The sequence below is a fragment of the Athene cunicularia genome (assembly GCF_003259725.1).
Source record: "Athene cunicularia isolate RWA chromosome 10 unlocalized genomic scaffold, athCun1 chr10_part1, whole genome shotgun sequence".
Taxonomy (NCBI): domain Eukaryota; kingdom Metazoa; phylum Chordata; class Aves; order Strigiformes; family Strigidae; genus Athene; species Athene cunicularia.
Genome location: NW_020799112.1, coordinates 8050799 through 8075363, shown reverse-complemented (window position 1 = coordinate 8075363; position 24565 = coordinate 8050799). Strand labels below are relative to the sequence as shown.

General features: G+C 37.6%; 1 protein-coding gene across 1 annotated transcript; it reads right to left on the bottom strand.

The window, feature by feature from the left end:
• Positions 1–1138: 1138 nt before the first annotated feature.
• CTDSPL2 (CTD small phosphatase like 2) lies at positions 1139–24289 on the bottom strand. The gene is made up of 13 exons (XM_026856080.1): positions 24264–24289; positions 22003–22211; positions 17947–18085; positions 15716–15865; positions 15049–15264; positions 14043–14121; positions 13658–13769; positions 12666–12752; positions 7222–7284; positions 7048–7127; positions 4696–4822; positions 3770–3865; positions 1139–3248 (listed from the first exon to the last, which is right to left on the bottom strand). The coding sequence occupies exons 2-13, from the start codon at positions 22192–22194 to the stop codon at positions 3183–3185; spliced, it is 1407 nt and encodes a 468-aa protein (XP_026711881.1). The 5' UTR covers positions 22195–22211; positions 24264–24289; the 3' UTR covers positions 1139–3182.
• Positions 24290–24565: the final 276 nt, after the last annotated feature.

The following is a 24565-nucleotide window of genomic DNA, read 5'->3' as shown; positions in this document are numbered from 1 at the left end:
GGGGGGGGGGGGGGGAAGAAACTGAACGTGTATTGCCAAAATAAGTATGAAAGACATTATTTTGCCGCCAGAACCAAGAACGCTTAAACCTAGAACAGAATACACATGGACATGTAAAATTAACACACAGTTACCATGATCAAGCAAAAGAACACAAATGAAATCATTAAGAACTTTGAAAATAGGATGCTGTGTTTTCTAAAAATACATCAAATTGGAATAAAGGATACAGCTACAAGATTAACTGCTTCAGTTGCGCAGTTCTACATTCCAGGCTCAAGTAACGCGCGTAGCTGAGACTCCCCCGGTTATCGGTGTCAATTTTGGTGTGCACAGTTTGATCCAGACTCGTGTCAGAGAAACAGGTAAGTCTCACCCTCAAGACTAATAAAATGAAAATAAAACCTGATGGAATATAACTCTGCTTCATGCAAAGACCGTTTATACCAGAAGCGTTTGACACTTTTAGGAGCTTACATTTTGAAGAAGGTAGACTCATTCTGCAAAGAAAGTTCAGAATGATAAATACCAGACTTGCAGCACATTAAAATATTAATATTTAATATGTTTACTAAGCAGTCTCTGTTACTTTTGTTGTGCATCTATGTAGAACTAAATCCCTCGATTTACATTTTGATTTCCCTCACTGATCTGATCATCACAACACAGATACAGCTGTAAAGTGCAATGTATGCTTTGGTTTCCTTAACTAAAGAAAGCACTTTCAGAATGGTTTTAGCCAAAGATAGGACCCAGGTGTTTAAGGACATTATTTGAACAGATGATCATCTCTTTCTACAGTCAGAGAAAGGTGATGAACTACTTAACAAAAATCAGTTCATTCTGGTAGGCTAGTGAATTTTAAAGCAGTTCTATTATGTCAATTACTTGGAGAAATTTGGAAGAATTCCACGTTAAACAAGGATTCACCGTTCAACCAATTAAAAATCTCAGATTTAGATTTACATTTTAACGAACAACTAAAAAATAGTTGGCAAACCATGTAGCAATTCAAATACAAGCTGACCATTTTCAAAATCTATAAATATTTCCAGAACCATCTTATCGACATAAAAACAGGAAGGAAGGGGGATGATTACAGGGTTCACACGTCTGCGCAAAAGCATATATAAAGGTAATGTTATGTACATTTTATTTCAATAAAGACATAAGACAAACAGCGTAAAGATGCCCAGATGCCCTAAAGATAAATACATTTAAAAGATTCTCATTAAAATGAATCTGTAGTATTTCTTTCCTGCAAGCAAAATACCTTTCTTTAAATACAAAAAAAATCAGTATTCTGAATTGCAAATGTTTTCACTTTTTTGCAGAAAATCTGCCATGACGATTTTTTTTTTTTTTAATGAATAAGGATTTTCCACAAAACAGGCTTGCTCTACATGCTAATTTTTTTAAACAGTTCAGTGACACAATGTGCTAGCTACATACACAACAGATAATATAGTAAGAAAACACTCAACCTGATGAAAAGTTAAAATCTTCATTAATACACTGGAAAAAGTTGACATAACTCATGCCTTTTAAAATCAAAAATACAAAAATTAAATGTTTTCCTAAAAAGATTTTCCTTATTTTAAGGACTCATTTGAAAATGAAGCTGCATGTAATTTGTACAATAAAATTGTACAAGTAAACAGGTAATATACATAAAAAATTAATTGACATACTTCTCAATTATCAGTTGTCCACCTTTAATTTCCAATACTGTACTTTCTTAACAAGCATACAAAATATCAAACTTCTCTTTAGAAAAAGTGCCGTTCTGTGACATCTTTTACACAAAAACAGTCTGAGCCTATGGCGTGTTAATGCAGTCTAGAGGCAAAGCATCCTAACTTTTACAAATTATACCTTCCATAAAAAGCCTCCTGAAAAGGAGATTACACACCATTATAAAAATATCCACCTCTTGGAGTAGCTGCATTAGAGAACCAAGGCTGAGAGACTATTTCCATATAGCATAGAAAACCACTATGATAGCAGGCTGACTGCGTCGGTGGCGCGGGAGTGTCTGTACCACAGGATTCTGCATAGTTACTGCCAGGTACCTGCGCTGTCACACCGGGTGTAAAACTGATTGTAACGACGAGTGTCACAGGGGTACCATCAGCCCATGCACAACATCTTAAAATACTGAGCCACTGTGCAGAATACTTCAATCTTGGAGGAAACAGAAGGCAGCAGTAATTGAATTGCATCAAACCTAAGAGGTGACCAGACTAGTTCTCCTTTCAAGATCTGCATGCACAGCATAGTCTGAGGTATTCCTTGTCCATCAGTTGGTTGTGCCACTGCAAGATATCGTCTGTCCAGAGTACATGCCATCACAATGGTTTAAAATATTCTGAATATTAGTAATTCTTATATTCTTCTTATCTAGCCAGTCTCTTGATTTTTGAAAAGATTTCAACTACAGTAGAATATTACAGAAAGAAAATATAAATGCAGGGTTTTTCTTTCTAAATGAAACTTACATGGACTAAAACTAGAGAATATTTTTAAACAAATATACAGTATGCAGGCAGACGAAGCAGGAAAACGGCCATCCAACTGTTTAATAAAAAACTAAGAAAATTTGGCTATTTCCAGAAAAACTATGAAGCGCCTCAACTAAAAGGAATGCATAATGAAATTCTAATCTAATACAGGTCAAAAATGTAAAAAGGTTATAAACCTTAACAGGAAAAATAAAACAACTTTTACTGGCCATTCCTGTTGAAATGAGAATCTTAAAAGTAACAGAAAAGTGGCTACAAACCCACTTAGAGCACCGAACAGAGAGAAAATAAGAGTCCATTTTCAATCTCTGTTATTTCATAAAATCCTGTGTTTCTACAGGTCAAACTGCTGGTGGCAGAAACAGAATTCTTTATAAACTGCAGATGTCCTGTACATAAAAAAATTTAATTGGAGTTGCACTAGTTCTAAAGACTTTTCTGTTCTAGCCTACCTACTGTGTTGTACTGTATTGTACTGAATGTATTCAATCTCAGATATAGAAAGTCTCTTTCTGTAACCCTTGATTATTATTGGGCACCAAAGATAAGAAAAGCAAGACGGGGTACAAAAATGCAAAATTTCAACAGTAATGGCAATGTTTTGTTTTAGTCCAAAAGGGTCCTGCATTTTCTCCCCCTTCAGTAATTAGACAAAAGGCTTTAATCTGGGGGTAGCAAGTCATGCAAGCGAAATCTGTCTCTGATGTGAGGTCGGACATCTTCGTTCTGTAGAAGGGAAAAAAAAAAAAGGTACAGGTTTTAGGAGATTGAACATATCTATAAATCAGATTTTAGCGGGGTCAGTTTTCTAACACTGGCATTTTTAATGTAATCAAATATAAGCAATTACAAGAGACTTAAAGAAATAACTACATAACGTTAGCAACAATTTAGGAGAAATTTATTTGCATTTTAAGAATAAAGGCATACAACATGTCCAGCAAGAGGCATTATTTAATCTAAATGCCTACAGATTCTCCATTTCATTATGATTGATGTTACAATTCCCCATTTCTTGACTAAAAGCTCAGTTAGAAGTAACACCAGTCTCTCTTTTGCTCTGTAAATACGTCCTTGTGCATACTCTGAAATACTGCCCAGAATATCCTTTCCAGCAAGAGATATATGTGACTTTTAGCAGTCTAAATCTAAGTGACTCAATCAATCTTAAAATATGTGAAACTACTTAAGTTAACTAACATTTTTGGGCAGGGGGCGGGGAAGAGCCAAATAAAGGAAACACTTACCAGCTCTACAAGTTTCTCCAGAAATGGAATCAATTTTAGGAGTTCGTTGTCATTTTTATCCATGAACCAGCTTTCTATAGGAATTCCATTTGAAAGCTGAAGTTAAAAAAAAAAAATCAACACATGATTTATACTTAATTTATCTAAAAATATGACTTGTGAAATAGCATTTTTGGGGAAAATGTTTCCAAGCTAGAGTTTAATAATATGCATTCTTCCTCTAAAGTTTGTATTAAAATTCACTTCCAAAATATCTTCCTTTGCATACATTGCTACAGAAATTTCCACATCAAAGCTGAAATAGAACTAGCTCTAAAAGTTCTGCTGAGCTGAAAAGCCTTGGTATTTTGAGAAAATTTCCTGTTAAAATACACATACTAATGGTGCACTGGCAACGGAGGCTACGTCGAACAGGTTTGGGTTATTTTTGCTTCTTTCATGTAGGTGAGACGCTCAAGATCAGACTCTGCCCGCACATCTTTATCTGTAGAGCAGGTACACACCGTACTTTGGGGGGAATCTAAATCCCAGCCTGTAACTTTGTAACATTTAACCATAAGAAATTTTCACAGCCGCACATCATTCCAACCAGCAACTTCCTCTCTATCATTTCACTGGCATTAAAAACCTAAATGCACAATAGAGGCCAAGCAACAGACTGGGCGGACTGGTGGTTTAGACAAGCTGATGAGAAATAAAACTGACCGGTTATATGGTCTGTTCACAAGAATTTAGTTTGCACTTGCTCGGCTCTTCACAGAAAGACAAGAAAAGCAAGCAAGCCGGGGTGATTTCTTACAGCTTTGATTGTTGACTTAAACACAAGCTTAAGCACAAAAATAAGAAGTTAAAATATAGAGTTTCACTGTCTTCATTCACAAATCTTTTTGCTGCATCTGGGAGTTGGCTGACAGCAGCACCCTTACCTGATAAGCAAAGGCTTGCGGTGAATTGTCAATTATGATCGTTTTTGAAAGATCTCTACCAAGAATGTTTAAATCCTTTATGTAATTTCCTTGTACACAAACACAATGCTCACGGAAGAGTCGATGCCTGTGATTAAAGTAAAATACTAATTAATAAAACAATTTACAACATCTACACTGCATATGGAAAAAGAAAAATTAACTCTGCCAAATGTTATCCAGGTTTTTTTTTCTTTGCTCCTTTTAAAGAATTGTTCCTGTTTTTTCCAATCTCTTTTGAGCTTTTTACTGGTGAATTTACTAGTTAAAGTAATTTTATATCAACCCACTTCTGCAGGCAGTTGTTTGTATCTAAACAGAAGAGCTCAACTCAGATGTAACAAGTATTTGTCAACAGGGTCTTGCTTCCAAACCATTTTTGCGGATGGACTGACAGAGGGACCCAAAATACTGGAATGCTGTTGCAAGGCCCCAAGATCAGAGATTAGTTCTGCACAGGAGTCAATTTATTGGGTTTGTTCCCTTTATCTTGTTCCAACTGTTACAGCACCCGGCCACCCTGTGTCCCAGGACACAAAGTAGCAGAAGAAATGTTTTCTTTTTTGTTACCTCTGTTGGCAATTAACCTATTTCAGTTACTAGAGCTTGAAAAAAGCCTCGAGGCCAAAACATTCCATCAACTTCTTCCTTTCCAATTACCCCTTTTAATTTATTACAGATAGACTAAAAGGACTCAGATGAAAAAAATACCAGGAATAAACCTCACTTTTCATGGAATATCAATGTAAATATAATTTTATAAAATAAACTGTAAACTAGACAGATTTTGAGTTTTACACAGTCGTATTACAGTGTGTTTTCTTCAAGGCTGCTGCTGTTTTTCAATGAAGTTTTTAGAGGCTGTATGTTCATTTCATAAAGGGGCTGAGTTCCGAATGTTGCTATGGAGGAAAATAAGCCGGTGCCTCGGCCGCAAATGAATTTATATATAGATTGTGAGTCACACGTGTGGAGTGCTTGACAAGTCTACCTTTAGGCTAATGCCAAAACTAATCATGCCTTGATGTCAGCTTTCCAGTGGCACATGAATCACAACTAAATTCATGCATCACATGAATCTTTCTGCAAATTCTTAGAATGCTGTTTGGCTGTACATTTTATTACCTTTTTCCTGTTCCTAACGCAGTTAAAATTGCGCTCCTGAATCATACGTATTAAGTTCTGTGAGAAAGACTTTTAATGCTATGGACGCACGCTCAGACTCATTTTCTAAGTGCAAAGACCCTGTTCCTACGTCCCGTCTGGGATGTATTTAAAAGTCTCATTTTGTCTGCCCGTTCAAAATGCAGCGGCAGGTAAGTTTACCAGGACCAAGCTGGGATTCTGTTCTGCGTGCCGCATAAAACAAGCAGTAAGATGACTGTTCCTGGATGAAAACTAGCAAAGCGTTTATCTTTACGCTCTTAAGGAAAATGAGTTCCAGTGTGCCTAAACAATCATGGGATGAAACCACTGTCTCTGTCCAAATGGTAATTTTATTATGCGTGTAAAGAAAATCAAATTTTCACTGAAGAGTATCACAAGAAAATGATGCAGAGAAGTACTTGGCCGTGATGGCCCACATACAGGATTTATACAGTTTGTGCAGTTGCTCACTGCCCTTGCTCAGGATGCCCTGTGGAGGGTGAGCCCCTGAGCAGACCCGCTTTCGCTTCAACTTCCCCATGTAACAGTTCACCTTCCAGATGAGAACAACAGGATGAATCTCATCCAGCAGTTTCTTTATGCCTTAGGGAACTGTTCTTGGGAAATGCCAATCATCTCCCAACAAAACTCAGTACTGAGAAATGGAAAACAACTCAAACTCAAAACCCCCAAACCAAATTATTTTCTGATTGAATAAGAAATAAAACCATGCCGATTGTAAAGATCACGATACAATTAATTATTTATAAATAACACATCAAGTTTGAGTATTTAAAAAGTAATTTAATACTCAGTTCATTTTCTTTGTTCATAGTGTGTTTTCCAAAGCTGCTCAAACACATTTTTGATACTCAGGAGCTCATTTTTGGTGAGCGAGCCCAACTCACTACGGAGAAGGAATGGGCCCAGTTTTTGGTCACAGAGGACAGTGTGAAGCTGCCTGGCTCTATCTTATCACCAAGGCAGTAATTCAATCACTTCATTTCATTCTTCTCTCACTCTTAGACCAGACAAACCCACAAAGAATCAGTTTAGTGGGACACTCTGCAATAACGAACATGTCATCATCGCTTTCTTCATCACATATGTTAGGAAACGCTACTTAGTTTGCTTACAACAGATACATTCACAATTTTTTATTTTTACCTGACCAGTTGCTTTTTAGGGTCTAGTATGTTCAGTAACTTGTCTGCATACACCTTCTTAGAAGCAGTAAAAAGAATGATCTATGGATTAAAGGGGAGAAAGGAATTATTTTAGATATAAGTATGTGAATATAATTAAAAATGAAATACAAAGGTAATGTCTAATAGTTTTTACCTCATAAATCTGAGACATACGTTCCAGGAATTCTCGGAAGAATGGCCTTAACCGGACATAAACCTGAAGCAGAAATGGACTTTATTAAAGATTCAGGATATTTCAGCTATCACCTGCACTTCTGCGTATCAGTTTGTAAAGATTAGGTCAAAATGAGCATTATCAAGAGAGGAAACAGCAAATATTAATTTCCTACAGACACTAAATAACATTTGGGTTCTCTGTGACTGTAAATTTGGGCAAACTCTTCCCTCGTGACCTTTGCTCTGCATCTGCACAACGCAGCCCGCATCCTCCCTAGTCGTAACCCAGAGTTGAAGGGAAGGTGAGTTTTGCTTTACAAGTGCCAAAAGGATTATTCTGTTTGTGTCATTTTTCCTGAGTAAATATTTACTTTATTGTGACCTAAATATTTCTATTCAAAACTAAGAAGTCAGTCACAGAAAGGATATTAATGTTTTCACTGCACACAAGGTAATAGTTGCTAATAATGGCACGTAAAGAGGATGATATTTGGTTCTAAGGTTTCTTCAGCAGCTTGATTTCACATGAACAAGCTTATTCTCTGCTATGGAAGAAACACAGGTGTCACTCTCAAAACTACCTCTTCAACGTCTCTTCTACAAACCCTCCTGGCAACCAAAGCAGTAAGCTAAGGTATCTGTCAATATTCCAACGGCCACGAATATAAATAAAAGCATTTTCTATATGATTTATTATTCCTTTAAACTCTGGATTGAATTATATTGGTCACAATGGCCCATTAAAAGAACTTTAAAAATTGTTCAGTAAGATCAGAGAACAGTTATGGCTGCCTGGGTTCCTCACATGTGCACACTCCTGGTTTATTTTTTAATTATTTTTTTTTTTAGTCTGTAGATAATTGCAACATCTTTTTAATGTGTCCTAATATAGATTGCTGCCACACAGTTATAAGTGGGCATCTAAATATAACATTGATCTTAATATCAATTTTTCTCTAAGAAGTTCACATGTGAATGCAAACAAGAAATCCAGGGAAAATAATTTCTTTTTAGACTATGTATTTCTAATTACCGCTTACACACAGACATATATAATTTAACAGTGACATCAATGGTGGATTCACTGGGCTGTTTTCACTGGTTTGTGACACTGGCACCACGTCACACAATCACATCACTACACTCAGCTACGACAAGCTGACCCAGAACTCTGGGTGACCAAAGCAGAACAAAAAGTTCTATCACTGATGAGTAGATCAAACGTGAAAGATAGTTTTTGAAAATACAGATAAAAGTTTAATAATATTTGTCACCATTTTTAATGACTGAAAGTTTATCAACAGGGATACATGGTATCACCTGTGAAAAGCCCCCTCAACATTTTTTGGAGGGATTTTTTGTTTGTTGGGGTATTTTTCCCAAAAATGATCATCACACCCTGTTGTTTCAATGGCAACAAAATCTAAATGTGCAAAATGAGAATTGTCATTCAATGTCTTCCTTGTGCAAAATACACAGGACTTTAACTCTTTGAAGGTGGAACAGGAAGGAAACAATACTCCTTTCCTGCATTAAAGAACCCCCCCAGAGGACACGTGTTGCACCTCTGAACCTCCTGTAACGCAGGTCAGCGGAGCCGCAGCGTACCTGCCCCACGCTGTGTCCCACCAGCACCGCACAAGAGGCCAGCGAGTTCACCTGCCCCCGCGAAGCTGCACTTACCCGCTGCGCTTCCAAGACAAGCGCTCTCCAGCACGGCAAGACCCCCCCGGCGGCCCCGGCGCATCCATGGCCCCCGCCCAAGCCTGGGGCAAGCAGAGCTGGTGCCAGGCTGCCCTGAGAGCTGCTCCTCTCACCCACAGAGTCTCCAGAGTCTGCTGTGAGGCCAGGGGCAGGCAAGGCCAGGGGCAGGCGCAGCCAGCCCCAGCCCAGCCCGCAGGGAACATGCACAAGGCACCGCGCTGGGTCTTGCTCCAGGCCTGCAGCAGGCGGGACTTGCCAGGTAAATAAGCCCGACCCATTTCCGACTGGACCGTGACTTGACTGCAGGCAAAGACCATCTCGTAACCAGACAGAACTGCCAGCAGCATAGCTGCTGGCTCTCCGAGGGGCAGAACTGCGATTCTACAACTCCTACTGAACTAAAATTAATTCTTCCCAACCTAAGACCAGATTTCTTTGTGGATGCTGCTCAAAATACACTAAAGTTTCCTGGCTTTCAGATCCGACGTTCAATGGCTCTTCTCTTATTTCTGAGAGACAGACAGAGCGGAGTTCATGAGGAAGGAGAGCTGGAATTCACAAGCGTTGTTTGCTTCATTCCATGGCAGTGACAAAGTAAAGCATCTAAGTTGGTGCTGGCGACAGCGAGATGGAATACATGTAATACTATATTCAATAACCTACAACTGACCTATGGAGTTCCAGAACAACTTTCAAGGATCACAAAGATCAAAGGGAGTTATTTGGTGATAGATCAGTAAAGATGCATTTCATCATGAGCGAAAACATCTGCCTTTTGCCTATGGCCTGCTACTGCACGGAAGGTGCCCTCTGAGAGGAACAGAGGGTCAGATGATCTCATGTCTGGAACTGGAAGCCGGCAACAGAACAAAACCTCTTTACCAAGAAAAAAAAAGATAAACTTCTTCGTAAGATAAGCCGCTTATCTTATTATGTAAAGTAACACAACAAGTACAAAGTCTAAAGTCCACAGCTGAAGATCTGAACATTTATTTTTGTTTTCTAGTCAGATGTAAAATAGCACTTAACAGATATGGTATTTAAGAAAACTTAGGCTTTGCAAAGACTCTATTTTTACCGAGTCCAAAACTTTTTAGAGGTTTTTTTTCAACCAAGAAAACACAAATTCATTGTCTCAAAAGCTTGAAGTAAATAAGCCCAACTGTACCCATTTCACAGATTTTTCTTTTTTTTTTTTTTTTTTTTTTTTTATTTTTAAACAGAGATCAGTGAGTGTGACTCATCCAAAGGTTTAAAAAAACCTGCACGTCAGTGCTGGAATTGCATGGTAATTTTTACATTTGCAGAACACTGCTCTATGCTCTGAAATTAAATAGTTCTTCTCTTCTGCGTAACTTTGGGTAAGTTGTGGGAGATAACATACGAGCAAACAAGCCCTTATTTTTAGAAACCTTTCTTTAAAAACAAACGGTCACTTATAATTGCTGAAACAAGCGACAACAGAGCTGAGTTCCTGGACATGAAACTTGTGCTTGGCTCCCAGGCCAAGGGACTTCAGCTGTAATTTATAAACAGAACTTCCAGAACCCAAGTCAAGCTGATTCTTGCTGCTGTAGTATCCTACAATGGCCAGTTCTGGAGCATCTTTTTGAGAAAGTGCCTGGTTTATCATCACATGATTGCTGCAAGAGCACTGGCTTGATGCCTTCAGATGGGTAAGAAAATTGAAATGCTATGAACCCAGGCTAACATTTGCAGTATTAGTCAGACTTAACGTGAGAAAGAGAAGATATTCAGTAGGAAAATGAGCACTGAGCTGGGTTCTACTCTTTCTTAAAAAATAATGAATAGATAATTGTGTAATAATTCTGGAAAACCTACACGAAAGTGGTACATATTTTGATACTAATGGAAAACATCTTCAGAAATGTCTCTTTCACATCTAGCATTGTTTTCAGTGGATTATATTATGCAATACTTTATAAATAGTAACTTGCTGACTTCACTTTGCTCAGACAGCTTAGTGTCTGCTTCGCTTCTGTTGGCAGCTGAAATGACTTTCAGAATGAAATATGGAGATTTGAAATTAATACAGGACTGTGTCAAAGGTGATGGTCATATTGACAAGCAAAAAATACATTTTGAATGCTCATAAATAGCTAATAATTGACTAAAAATGCTAAGCAGGGTATGAAATACCAACAATCTTCTTTTCAACTTTTAGCACAAAGGAAGATTATTTGTCTTTTTGCATATTATACCCTAGTTAAACGTGAACTTAATTCTATTCTTAAAATATTTATCTTGCTTATTGCCTGTTACCTAGTAAAAAGTAATGTTTCGTCAGCATTTAGTGTGACGTAAAACCAGCAAAACAGAATAGGGTGATGGGGAGAGTGGGCTCAAAGACAGTGGCCAACTCTGGCAAGCCTGCAAGAAGCTTCTGTTCCTTGGCAAACCCAGGCTAGACTCCAGAGAGATCTGGGAGAAAACTTATTCAGGACCCACAGAGTAACTGTACTGTGTACAATGCCATTAAATAAAGCTTTAGAAATCCTGTAAGTCACTCTTCCCGTTGACTTCCATTTGCTAAAGGCAAAGTCCCGGTTAGATCTCAGCATAAACATACAATCACTAGAAGGAGCACATTTATAGACAGGAAATACTCGCATCATACTGAGATCTTTTAAGAGAAGGAAGGGAAAAAAATGAAGCTTCAGTCTTCCTGATTCTGTTAGTGGTGTCAAGAACCTCCAAAGAACTAATTCTAAGGCTCGTCTCAAGTTCAGCCTAGAGGAAACTGTGCATGGCTATCACCAAATAAGAGATAAGATAAACCCATGTTTGAAAATTATTTCAGCTTTTCAGACTCTGAGGGTTTTAATATGAAACAGCGAAGAAAAACATTTTTAAAATCAGGAAAAATACCTGGACAAGTGTCCTTTTAAGGTGCCTGATGACTGGCTCATTCTCCAAAGATACTACAGTGGGGTCCAATATCGTGCGAACTACATGGTGGGGAAGCTGTTGCTACTCCCAGGTACATCACACAAAAGGACCTGAGAACAACAGCCTGGGTCAGTGCAGCATCTCTGGTCGTTGCTGGAAGAGAGTTCCTCCTTCCCATGCTCGCTCCTCTGTGGTACATCCACGTAAAACACCCACAGCTAACAACAATACCTCCTAAAGCAGAACAAAAACCTACATCCAGCAGTCTCCACAAGACAGTCAAAAACGGCTCTAAGGACCCAGCAGACTCTCTCTGGGAGTCAAGAGGCAGAACTGGCGTTGGCGAAGCGTACAGCGAGACCAACGACCGAGAGAGAAGCTCGTTAACGCCAGGCTCTGAAGATGTCCTCTGTACAGAAAGGAACGAGCAGCCAGCCTGGGCTGGATTTCCCTGCCAAGGGAAGAGTGTTCACAGCGGGCGAGAAGCGGTACCTGGGACGTGCCCCTGGCTGAACTGCTGGCGTCCCGTGGGGGCTGAGATGGCTGCCACAGCCACCCCTCAGGCGCTGCAGCGGAGTGCAGGACCAGCGTTACCGCGCTGCGGCGGCCACGAGCGGTGCTGCCCAGAACTGCTGACACGAGAGAACCCTCCTCCCAAAGTCTGACACCTGCAGTTTATAACCCAGCTGGGAAATGCCAGACAGTCACTTATCGCTCTTTAAACAAGACGATAACAAATACACACAGCAAAGACTCATGTGTTAAGCAAAAGGAAAAGGTGTATGTATTTCTATGCACACTAATTACCTGGTAAATGACATCTTGAAAAAGAACTGGAAAGGTGAGTGCAGCATCTTCTAATTCATTTAGACTACAGTGCACTAATGTTTCATCCTATTAAAAAAAAAAAAAAAAAAAAAAAAAAAGATGGTATAAAAGAAAGATTGTGAAAAGTATGCTGAAAACAGAAGTAGTTTTCTGGATTCTTATGCTCACTTTAAGGTAGGTTTATTTAGCCTGGAAAATCTATTTTTGTGCAAGTGCTGTCAAGACTGAAGAAGAATTTTTAGAATGAATTACATATTTCATTATTCTTGCAGCTTTTGAAAAATTTCACTTAGAATTGTGCACTAGGGGCATAAATGTGATATTTTAATTTTGTAGGCTATCCTGTCATTCAGTTCAAATGTGCATCTGTCAACTTGAATAGTCTATTCATTCATACCACCACTAGAGGACATGCCAGCTGATACTGCTCATGATAAAATCATGCTCCTGATGTCATTAACAGGGTCTGAAACAACTTTCAACACAGAGACACTAAAAGAAATTATTACAAAGACAAATACATTTTCTATTAATATATTTAAAAGTGGATTTGTGCCCTCTAAGAATGTTCTGAGAATTGAAAAATTCATTCTTGATCAGTCTTGATGCAGGACATATGAAGCTGAATTTTCCCATTTATTACATCTTATTTGTTTCCACATTGGATTTAGGAAAGCTTTAAGCAAACAGATAACTGTGAGACAATAAACATCGTAACACTTTTTTTTTTTTTTAACAGGGTGTTAAGTACTCAACAAATACAGAAAGCATTCTATTCTTGCCACTATTTTTTTAATGCAGACTGTAACTAAAATACTAAAAATTGTGTCACATTCAACAAGGCCTTTTTGTTTAAAGCAAACATTGCTAATTTCAGCAACAAACAAAATAAATTAAATGCTACATATCTCCTGCTTCAGGGGGGGATATATAGATATTTATAAATGTTATAAAGTTATAAAGATATTTACCAAGTCTAGAACTAATGAGAATTCTGGTGTGCTTCTTGTTTTCAGTGGAAGAGCTGGCTTCCTGTTGAGCTGTTCTTCTGTTAGTGGTGGAACATGTTTGATGAAATAGTATCTGAAAAGAATATGGATTTTGCTGTAGAAATGTACATACATTACTTGACTGGTAATGTTGTAGCCCAACTTAACATTTAAAATATTTAAGGCTGCACAAGAAGTACTTGAAATTGAAAAATAACCCGTATCAATATACACTTGTTTTTTTAACTTAAAAGCTTTTGGGATTCATTACCATAATTTTAAAATGTTCCAACTTAAATAAAAAAAGTCTTAATCCAATGCCCAAAATTATCAATTTAATACTTTCAGTACAAACATTAGCACTTACGGGTCAAAGACTTCCCAGTCTTCTTCATAGGTGGCTTCTGCATGAGCTGATGAGTAGCCACTGTCTGGAGATACTGGTGCTAAAATTCAACGAAAATGACCAAAACAAAAAAATAAAACAAAAAACCACAAGAGCTAGTCTTATTAGTGCAGTTTTTACAAGTGAAAATTTGCACCTGATACAACAAGCGCCTCAGACAACACTGACAAAAGTCTCTGTTCAGCACTGCCCTCCTAGTGGCCGTCTCTCCTCTGGAATAGCCCACGCAGCTCCTCAAGAAGCCACCCAGGGCTCCAGGACCTGGCCCAAGTGACACTGCGCGGCACCCACATGCCTCGGGTGAAGTGAGCTCCCCAGGCGCAGGCTCCAGCCCAGCAGACAGCTCAGCTCTGCCAGGTGCAGCTCCCTCCCCTCGAGGCCAAGGGGCCCACCAAGACCAGGCCCAGAGCTCAGATTAAAGGAATCCTCCAAAACCTCCCGACTGCTGAACGCCTGCCAAGCTGAGGGGCTAGGGAGGGTGTAGGTGCTAAGAATCTGATGCTGGCCCTCCAGAAAGAGAAGCTGAATTTTATGGACACAATTTTTGTCAGAAAAAGATGTATGATGAGTCTTTTGAAGAAAATGTGGAAAATTAATATATGATCTATATGTTTCTCATTCACCTCGCCAGGTTGTTCTAATATAATCAAAATGTTGCAAATTTCTCTTTTGTGAGCAGCAAATCCAGGGTAGGGAGGGTTCAATATTAATAAAAATGCCTTTCTTCTGGGCTCTTTGTTTTCATCTAAAGAAGTGTTGTGAGGTCAACTGAGTTATGCCGGGAATAGATAAGACTTGTCAAAACTGTGTCTTTGGTCCATAAACCACATTTGTCTACTGAACACAGAAATCAGTATTAATACCGTTTCCATGCCCTAAGCAAATGTGAAATATTAATTTATATGAAACGCAGGTGCCAGGATTTCCCTAAGAGTACTTGAGTCCGAGGCAAGCACACCTCTCTTACCTGTAAGTGGTGGCAGGTCACGGTCATTTGTTTCCTCCACCTCTTCTAAGCCGTTGTTGACAGCAGACCTGACCTGCACAGCCTGGCTAGTGTAAGCTGCTCCATTGGTCGATGTTGCAGTACTCGTAGTAATTTCATCTACCTGTTCCATATCAAGCTGTTTGACTATTTCTTCAGCCTCAACAGCTTGTCCTGGAGAATCTGATCCTGATGTTCCTGAATTAAGATTTCAGTACACTCATAGTCATTATCTGTAAGCTAAGTTCTCTGTCAGAACACTGATAGGCATTATTAACCACACACACACAAGTTTCAGAATAACTGGAGATGGCTGCCTTTGATTGACATTACAAAAATAAGAAGCAAAATGAAGACAGGACAAATGCATTTTATGTGTGAGACAAGGAACTTAATACCTTTTTTTTCTTTTTTTTTTAAAATAAATGAAAGGTACACTGCTAGGTACTTAGACCTATGAAAGAAATATTCTAATGGATATAAATTTATTATTTCTTTACTAATGATCAACACTTCTAAGAATTAAGGATCCCTTTATCTGGTAGCAGTAACTCTTGGTCTGTAAATCAGAATGAAAAGTGTATTGCTGCTCAAACAGTTTTTTCTTAAAAATATCTATCATTCTATTGAATTTTTAAATAACACTCACCATTTTTATTTGCTGGTGAAAAAAAATTGAAAACAGGAGAAAATATGGTTCCCAGTAACGTAGTCCGTGGGGGACTGCCAGTGGTAGGATTATCTTCTAATTTTCCATTTTGCTTTACATGTTGGTTTGTCATTTCATAACTTCCAGCTTCTGTAAAAGAAAAGTTAGGCACTATAAAGCACACTTCTGTTTTTCACAGTTACATCCTCTCTTTTATTGTAATTATTTTCACTATAGGAAAGATCCCCCTTTGCTCATGGTTCAACTTAGTCAACAAAAAAATCAGCCTAGTAATTTAGTATCAGCATAAAAATTTAATGCCAATTTTGAACACCATCTTAAGTTTAACACTCCGAATTAGGAAGCACTCATTGTTTATAAAAGCGTGCTGTAGACTAACAAATAATAGCAGTTCAACTCCTTTAAATGGGCTTGACAATGGAAGACAGACATGCACCTTCCACAACAAACAGATGTCAGTATCAGTGGGACTCCACTAGATGGAAACAGGAGAAAGTGTCAGTGGAACTCCAGTGGCTGAACCTCCAAACTTCACATCAAGGCCGTGGTTTGTTATTCCCCACATACACACACACACATGCATAAATACAATTATGAAGCAAAATAGGTTTTAGTTATTATCACAGGTAACCAATCACATAGAATTAAATCAATCTTCACATTACAAAACCTAACACAACAATTCAGGTTTTCTATAAATGTGCACGTACAGTAAAGTACATCCTACAACTAAAAATTGCCATCTCATGGCCAAGATCCAAGACACAGTTCTGAGACTGAAATGAAAGAGAAGTTATTTACTTCACAGTAACAAGTCTTTGAGATGTCTGTCCATATGGAAGTAAGCAAATGCATTTTGTGCACATGAGCTGAGAACCTTTTTGTCAGCAGAGCCTGATGGAGCTGCACAAGTACTTCACACTTCCTATCGTTTCTATATAAAACGGAGGGTGTGCCAGCTGCAACTCGGCGCCTTCACTAATACGGGTATTTCAGCCCAGAACCGTGCATCGCTGTAACGGTAACACAGGTGCCGGGCGCTCCATGTGCATATCTCACAACACTTGATTTAAGTCTGTAGTTTCTCTTTCACTAGGCATTGTCTGCCTGCATCACACTGTGAGAGGCTGCATATCCGTTACCTCTCCAGAAGGCAAACCACCTTAATTAACAGCAGTAATTGTTGGAAAAAGGGGCTGCTTCTAAATCCACGTTGCACCGACACTTGACTACAACCAAACAGGTAATTCTCTCACACTGCAACCTTCCCATCACTGAAGTCAGTCATCTGGAGCTCTAGCCTCTACTTAGCTACTGATTTTGCAAACCTTGTTGGACTATGAAATCTTTGAGACCTCTGCCTTGCTGATAAACTTGGCAGAAACCAGACAATGGGTTCCAAAGTTACTGGGGGAATGGAGAAGGAAGGAACACTGACAGGCAGCACAATCATCCAAGTCTTGTTTCCTTAGAAAAGAAGTCTAAAAAATGTCTTTTTAAAGTCATGTTTGGAACCACAGCTGATAATTTAAATGTCATTAACCATTTTATCATGTCATTATTGGAGTTATCCATAAAGAAACAATTTTCACAAGGAGGTGGTTGGACTGGAACAGGGTTGTGGCACCTCCATCCTTAGAGATGTTCAAAACCTGACTGACAAGGCTGTGAGCAGCCTGGTCTAACTCCAGTACCAGATCTGGCTTCAAGCTGGATCAACACTGCTGTGAGGGGAGCGGGGGAACTGTCCCAGGTGGTGTCAGAGGTCCCTTCCCATCTAAATTGTCCCATGGTTCTATGACAGAAACCTGCCTGGGTTTGACAAGGATACCTGGTTACTTCCACAAAGGTCACGAGCTGGGAAGTCACATTTCACTTTTTTGGTGAGATAATGGGAGAAGAGCTAAATCAAATAATTATAATTGCCTTTTTAGAATAATAATTTTTTAAAAGTTAAAATAGTTCCAAAATAGCTGATCACTATCGCATATCCAAATCATTCTTACAAAGATACTATGGATGTGTCTTGGAGATAATGCAGGAACTGTTGCTTCCAGTCTTAGAAACCTTATTTTGCTACTATCAGCTCAGCCTTGCTGTCACTGAAGTCAATCATAAAACCCTTAACCACCTCCACCACTGAAGAAATGTCCTGTATCAGTTAACAGCTGTCAGACTACTGAATCACAGCGATTAGAGTATTTACAAACCTCCATTCATCTGACTTTTCCGTCGTACTCGAGAGATCTGTTTATTAGGCTTTTCTCCTGTTTGAGGTGTGGATGTAATCAAGTTGTTATCTATATCCCGTTCAATTCTACTTCTTTTTGCAGGATTTTCTCTTTCTTCCTTAAAATAGAAAAGGGGGAAAAAAAAAGAAACATACTGAATAGTGCCTCTTTTCCCTACTGAGTACTACCAGAAAATGTTAGCTGTTAGAGAAAGTGTCACAAAAGATCCATTTATTGTTCCACTTCCAGATGCAGAATATGCAACATGTATCTGGCCAGCTGGAATTTTAAACTAATTTAAAATGACACAACTCAAGGTAAATAGCAAAGTATTGGGAAAGAAAACTGTACTTGGAAGTTCTGTAGTAGAAAGACTGTCTTTAAGTACTATTTCACTGGATAGCCAATTTATAAATATTTAAGTGCTATAGAATTTGGGAAATGTAGAGACAAGACAACTAAAATTAACTGAAACTTGATTTCTCTGCCTGTTAAATATAGAGGAAGTGCACAACAATATCCAGTATGAAATCCTCCACCATGCTCCCTACATCGTGACTTGCAAAATCGTATGCGAGTCTGTAACTTGCGGCTATTCACTCCATATGAGATAGCACATGGCAAAACTTAGTGGTTAGAAATGTTGTGAGCAGGGTTATGACCCAATGACTCTTCTTACCTCTAAGTAAATGACTGTTCTTCCCTGAGGCACTTACACAAATGATATAGAACCAAATATTTTTGCCTATTTTCTGTGCATGAGTATATGCATAGGCACACAGGTTTAAGACAGTTTTCTTCCCCTTTTTCCCCCAAAGCACCTACTACAACTTAATAAAATAGCAACCTGAAATCTAAAGCATGACCATATAGAGTACACTGAAATGTAAAGTGTGAGACAATGCAAAATAAATTGAATTTAAATATCAAAATAAATAACAAGGCCACAGACCATACTGAAGTTAATTAAAATTTCAATTTTAGAATTACAGTATTACCTTTCTGGAGCAGCAGTTTCATATCTTTAAAAAGAAAAGAGAAAAACAGTTTGCGTGCTCCAAAAAAAAGTAAATAGATCTTTTAGAAAAATTAATCTAAAGCCCATGCTAACAGTACAGTAGCTAAAAGAAATGCTAACAAACATGGAAATGTATTGACATCTGTAACAGAAGACAAGTGAACACCACTGATCCCAAAAGCTTCCTACTGGCAATATCCTTGACCAACAACCTTGTGAGAACAAGCGAATTACTACCACTTAGAATTAATAATATTGTATATACCATAAATCCATATAATGAAAGAAAATGGATGGCTCACTGAACTGATAAAAGAACAGTAAGGCATCTCATCTTCTAGGTCATTTGTTCAAATGTTCAACACTGGGGGAAAAATGAGAGAAATTAATTGACTTCTAAAAGCTATCCATTGGCTTTCATAAAATGAGTTGTGGTCTCATTCTGCTTTATGGAAAACAAGTGTAGAAATGTTACAAAAATTACAATGGAAATGGGAAATGTGGCTGATGGTATCAGCAGAGGCATAAAAAAATTCACTGGAACTGGAGATCCGTTTCATCCTCCCGAAGAGAAGCTATCGTGGTGTGGTGGGAAAGCTCACACTGTTGTGCCCATGCTCTACTAGCTAACAGAATCCAAAGGTGAAATTATATAATGTTGTGCTACTTGGTTTAGACACTGAAAATTTTATTGCATGGATATATAATTAAATATACTTATATGTATCTATATAACATCTTATTTGAATTATACAATCTAATCAATTCAGTATAACCTCTTATCAATAATTCTGCCACAAAGGAACATGGCAATGTCACACCCACATAAACATTTTAATTGCTTTTAGGTTGTTTTCAGAAGCCATGAGCACACTGAGGAACAGCCCAAAACGAGAACAGAAGTAATGACAACACATTCAAAGTCGATGCCATTCCTGGCAGCGCTAGAACTCCCCAAACCAAACCAGTTGAGAGAAACTTGCAATAGCAAGTTCTACAATATTTCTGATGTTAACATTTAAAAATTTTAACAGTACTTCCTGTACACATACACGTATCAGTTTTTCTGGTATATCTGATTTATCATTTTGTAAATGAGAAACACCATTGTTCACTCCATACTACAGCTGACTTGCACCGGGCTGTGAGTTAGCAAAATTCCTCGACACGAGACCTACCACCATCCACATTTGAAGAGCCACATTTTACTCTCTGGATTCTCTACTAAATAGCTATAAGGTTTTTTCAGGTTTTATTTGTTTAAGGAGCATTTCTAATCAGACATATTTACAGTACCAGATAAATGACCTATGACTATCACCAAAATTGTCAAGATAATCCTTGTTATGAAGACATTTATTGCTGTAAATCCACATAACCTCAGTGGTGATTTAGATTTTAGCATACCCATAAACGAACTACTATGCAAGTTGTACACATGCACTATCTCAAAGTTATAATGTTTCCATGGCAGCCACAAGTCTACTTTGTTAAGTCATTAGCGCTTTGGAAGGTAGCCCGGCAGTATCAATATCATGCCATGCTAATGCCACTGGAACCACTCCAAGTCCCGCTACAGGCACAGGAGAGGACATGAAAAGAAGAAGAAGAAAAATGTGGACATTTTATATTAAAAAACCTGTCAAAAAAAGAAGAATGAAATGTAATCCAGAGATTTGGGAGAGGAAGAGAAGAGGAGAAGAGAGAAAGTTAACAAAACCTTAGAGACAAAGGAAAGGGAAACCAGGCATTCTTCCCTTATCTTAAAATTCCAATGTAAAATGTTTTGCTTAGATTTCAGCATTTTGTTGCAGTGCTTTTGCAGCCAAAATGTTTCACTACTGAGCTACAATATAGATGCTGAATGTAAAACAGATTAATTATCCTGGTTTAATGAAAAACAAAATGTAAGCAGACTTAACCATTTACTGTTACTGAAATATTTCTGTTGGTACCTCAATGTTTCTATGATAGGTAATTAGCACATCATGAAATATTTCACTATATTTTTTACAATTTAAGAATACACCCTTACTTTAAAATTATTTCAACTTCAGCTGGTCACAAAATTATCATTTCAACACTTAGTTCAAAACCCAGAAAATACTTCTGAATTTCTATCATCTTTTTATTTATCATATAGTTAATCTGGGATACATTTTAATTTAGTTATGACTTCTTGGCTTCTCTTTTTTATAATGTACAGCTATAATGTCAATATCTGGATTGCTGGGACCAAATGAAGCTTTGTTATTTTTTTAACTGGCCTCCTTTTATAAAGAAAAATATCCCAGAGGTTTTTGAAGCAATTGCAAGGTTACATTCAGCCCATCAAAGTATTTTTTATCTATATTTATATAATTCACCCTCAAAAGATACATGCAACAGGTTTTAACATGTGAAGATTAATCAAGTTCATATCTCTGTCTGGTTCAAGACAGATGAGATTTAGTGGTTTAGCCCTGACAATGTCTGAATTTGATTCACTAAGCGAGGGCAGCATTCACTGCTCTAATACACTGAGTAGTTGTATCAATTTCACAATAGTTGAATTTGTGAGGTTGACCTTTATTGATTGATGGGCTCCTAAACAATTCTGATAGAAATGCTAAAAACAGTCAGCAAATTAATGCTTACAGACTTGCTCTTCTTAGTTACCACTACTGTTAATTCCCAAATTCAAGGAACCCTTAGAACAGAAATTAAAAATCTACTGAATTTATTAGTCAACATTTTCACAAAGAAATACCTAGGTAATAAACCCTGTGATTTATTGGATTGTCTTAAATATGCCTACAATTGACTCCTCTAAGGTTTGAAAGTCTGTTTTTCTTTTTTAATACGTTACCTGACATGACTATCATAGGCACTTCTTGCCTTCCAATTCTTCATAGAAACATTTTGCTTCCAAAATATTATGCATTTATTTATTACTCTTAATACAGATGGTTTAAAATCAAATTTAACTGAATATGACCCAATTAAAAAACAAAAGAAGAAACCCACTGATGTTGTACCTTGGGTGTGCTTCCTTTAATAAACTTTTTGATTGAAGACAACAAGCCAGTTTCATTTTTCTGTGGTTTTCCTCCACCAACAGGTAAGCTCTCCTCCACTTCTGAATGTTTCCTCTTTGCCCTCAAAGCACGTTGTGTGTGAATTTGATTCGATTGCTGAGAAGCTTTCCGCGTTCTCAGCCTCATTTTCATGTGTACCACATGTAAAGCTATAAAAGGAAAAAAACAAGAATACTTAGTCATTGAAGAAATGTATTAAGCTTCAGATCATGATTTCAAAAAATTATATAACACTGACAGTGTTCTGATGCACTGAGTTTTTACATCCATATATATGGCTCAATTTAAATCAAAGAGAAGAGCTATTTAAGTTAAAGCATAACATTGGCAGAAGAACAAATGCATATAATCTGGGTATGGATACATCTAACCATTAGATCAATGAGGGTTTTGCATAATCCTCCAATCCGAGCAGTAGGAACAAAAAATCTACCTGCTTTTAAGATGACAAGGATTGTACAGTGCCTGGTGTCTTCAGCATCAAATGACTAGACTCAATGACCTAGGCAGTCCTTTCCAGCTCTGTGTTCCTCACAATACTTCATTTTAAGTCTCTACATTAAATTTGAGATGAGGCATAAATCTAAATTCGTGTCAAGTGTTCACAGAAGAAGAAATCATAAATGAGACTATGCATTCAGTATGGGTGAGGATATAGCAGCTCAACAAAGGAACCTGAGATTGATCTTCAATACAGCTGTATTTGGGAATAAGATTAGACCACAGGAAGACTCATGCAAGGGCAACATTTATTAAAGCAGAGTAAAAGCTCATTCCAGGGAATGTGGCCCATTTATCTCCAACCTCCAATTGGACTGCTGGTATAGTCAGATTTGTGCATAAATGTAACTGCTTTCTGGACAGAGGGATATGCCTTCTTCAGTTGACTGGAGCTCATACATGTGTTGATTTGAATGGGACTACTCATGTGCCTAAAATTATGCGTATACTGGATCAGGAGCAGAAAAAAAAGAAGTAGCAAGAAATGCATCAGAGTAGTAACGCACAGAAATACTGGTAAGAAAGTTTATATGCATTTCCAAGCTGAAGTCATGACAAAAAGCTTTTTTAAAAAGAAAAGCATATGCTTATCATGATAGGAAGCAGCATCTGCTTTTCTGAAGTTCATTTAGCATGTATCTGGTTGCTGAATGGACAGCATAAATAACCTACAGTATTTAAGAGAAGCAATGTCAGAACAGCTGTCTTGTTGAGGAAGAGGCAATGGTGGCACTGGTATGATTCATGGACACAGAAACACAGTGATATTATTTGTCAAAAACTGTACACAGTTGGATTTGTTTGCAGTCAGATAAATCTCAATCTCAAATGAAAGGTGTTCCATCTAATGAAGAACAGCATAACTACCGACACTATTTTTAGAAGACTTAGCAAAAAGAGTACGCAATTGCTACTGTCAGGAGTGACATATTTTAGTTACAGATTAGTTTTAACTGAGGGCAAACACAGTATTTCTTTTGTTATACATACATGTCCAGTATTTTCCATACAACAACTGTTAGCAGATGGGAAAAGGACAGGTCAAGATTCCTAAATAACTGAAATAACTACAGCAAAAGGGGACTGATATGTGAGGTATAAGGGAAGGCAACAGAAACCATAGCCTAAATGTATAAAAACTGGTTCCTTATAATCTTGCACCCTCTAGTAGCAGAAGCATTAAAACTCCGAGTCCATGAGAGTATACTTTCGTTATTAATATTTGCAATAAAATTTGCATTTCATTTAAAAGAATCTACTGTATGTGGAAAAAAGTAACGCAGAGAAATAATGAAAAAAAAATCCCCGAAGATTTTATCCAATTTTCTGTTCCTACTTCTTGCCACTAGAAAAATAAAAAGATAAAAATAACATTCTTATACAAAGATGTAAAATAAATATGCCTGTTATCAGAACTTACATCTCGACATTTCTTTCTTACAAACTCCTGCAAGATTAATTTTTTGGGCATGATTTATAGTGGGAAGGATCCACAACATAGACATATGCTCCTATTGTACGTCTGTACAAATCAGGAGGACCTAATTATAAAATTGAAGAAATTATCAAACATCAGTGGACAGGATGGTCCAAAGATGCCTTAAAACATGTATTTTCACTTCAGAAATATTGAAGAAAGGATTATTTTTTAATCAACATTATGTGGATTAAATTATGTATTTTAAGTTAGCATCACTTACCAAAATCCTATTATCCTAGGCGGCTGAAAAAAGAACAATTACATTTAAGGTTTCTCAGTGTTCTTGTATATGGGAGATGAACTAATTCACAACCCTAGCTGGAAATACAGACTGAGATAGAAAATGGCCATCAAACTTTTAAAACAAATAGTTTAAATATATCAGTGTTTCAAGTTAAATAGTTAGCAGTTTGTTGGAATGAAGTTAGAGAAAAACAACACTGCCTTGCCATGTGAAAAATATTCTTAAAACTCTCCAAGGAGCTCTAGTCCTTCCACGCTTTGAGAAGGGAATTTTATTAG

What these genes read in the sequence shown, in the direction of transcription:
- CTDSPL2 (XM_026856080.1), bottom strand. Translation starts at nt 22,194, where the DNA reads ATGAAAATGAGGCTGAGAACGCGGAAAGCTTCTCAGCAATCGAATCAA. An exon ending in TTAAAGGAAGCACACCCAAG is followed by an intron (nt 18,086 to 22,002) that starts GTACAACATCAG and finishes TTCTATTTTAAG; the next exon opens with GAAGAAAGAGAAAATCCTGC. An exon ending in TTCACCAGCAAATAAAAATG is followed by an intron (nt 15,265 to 15,715) that starts GTGAGTGTTATT and finishes ATCTTAATTCAG; the next exon opens with GAACATCAGGATCAGATTCT.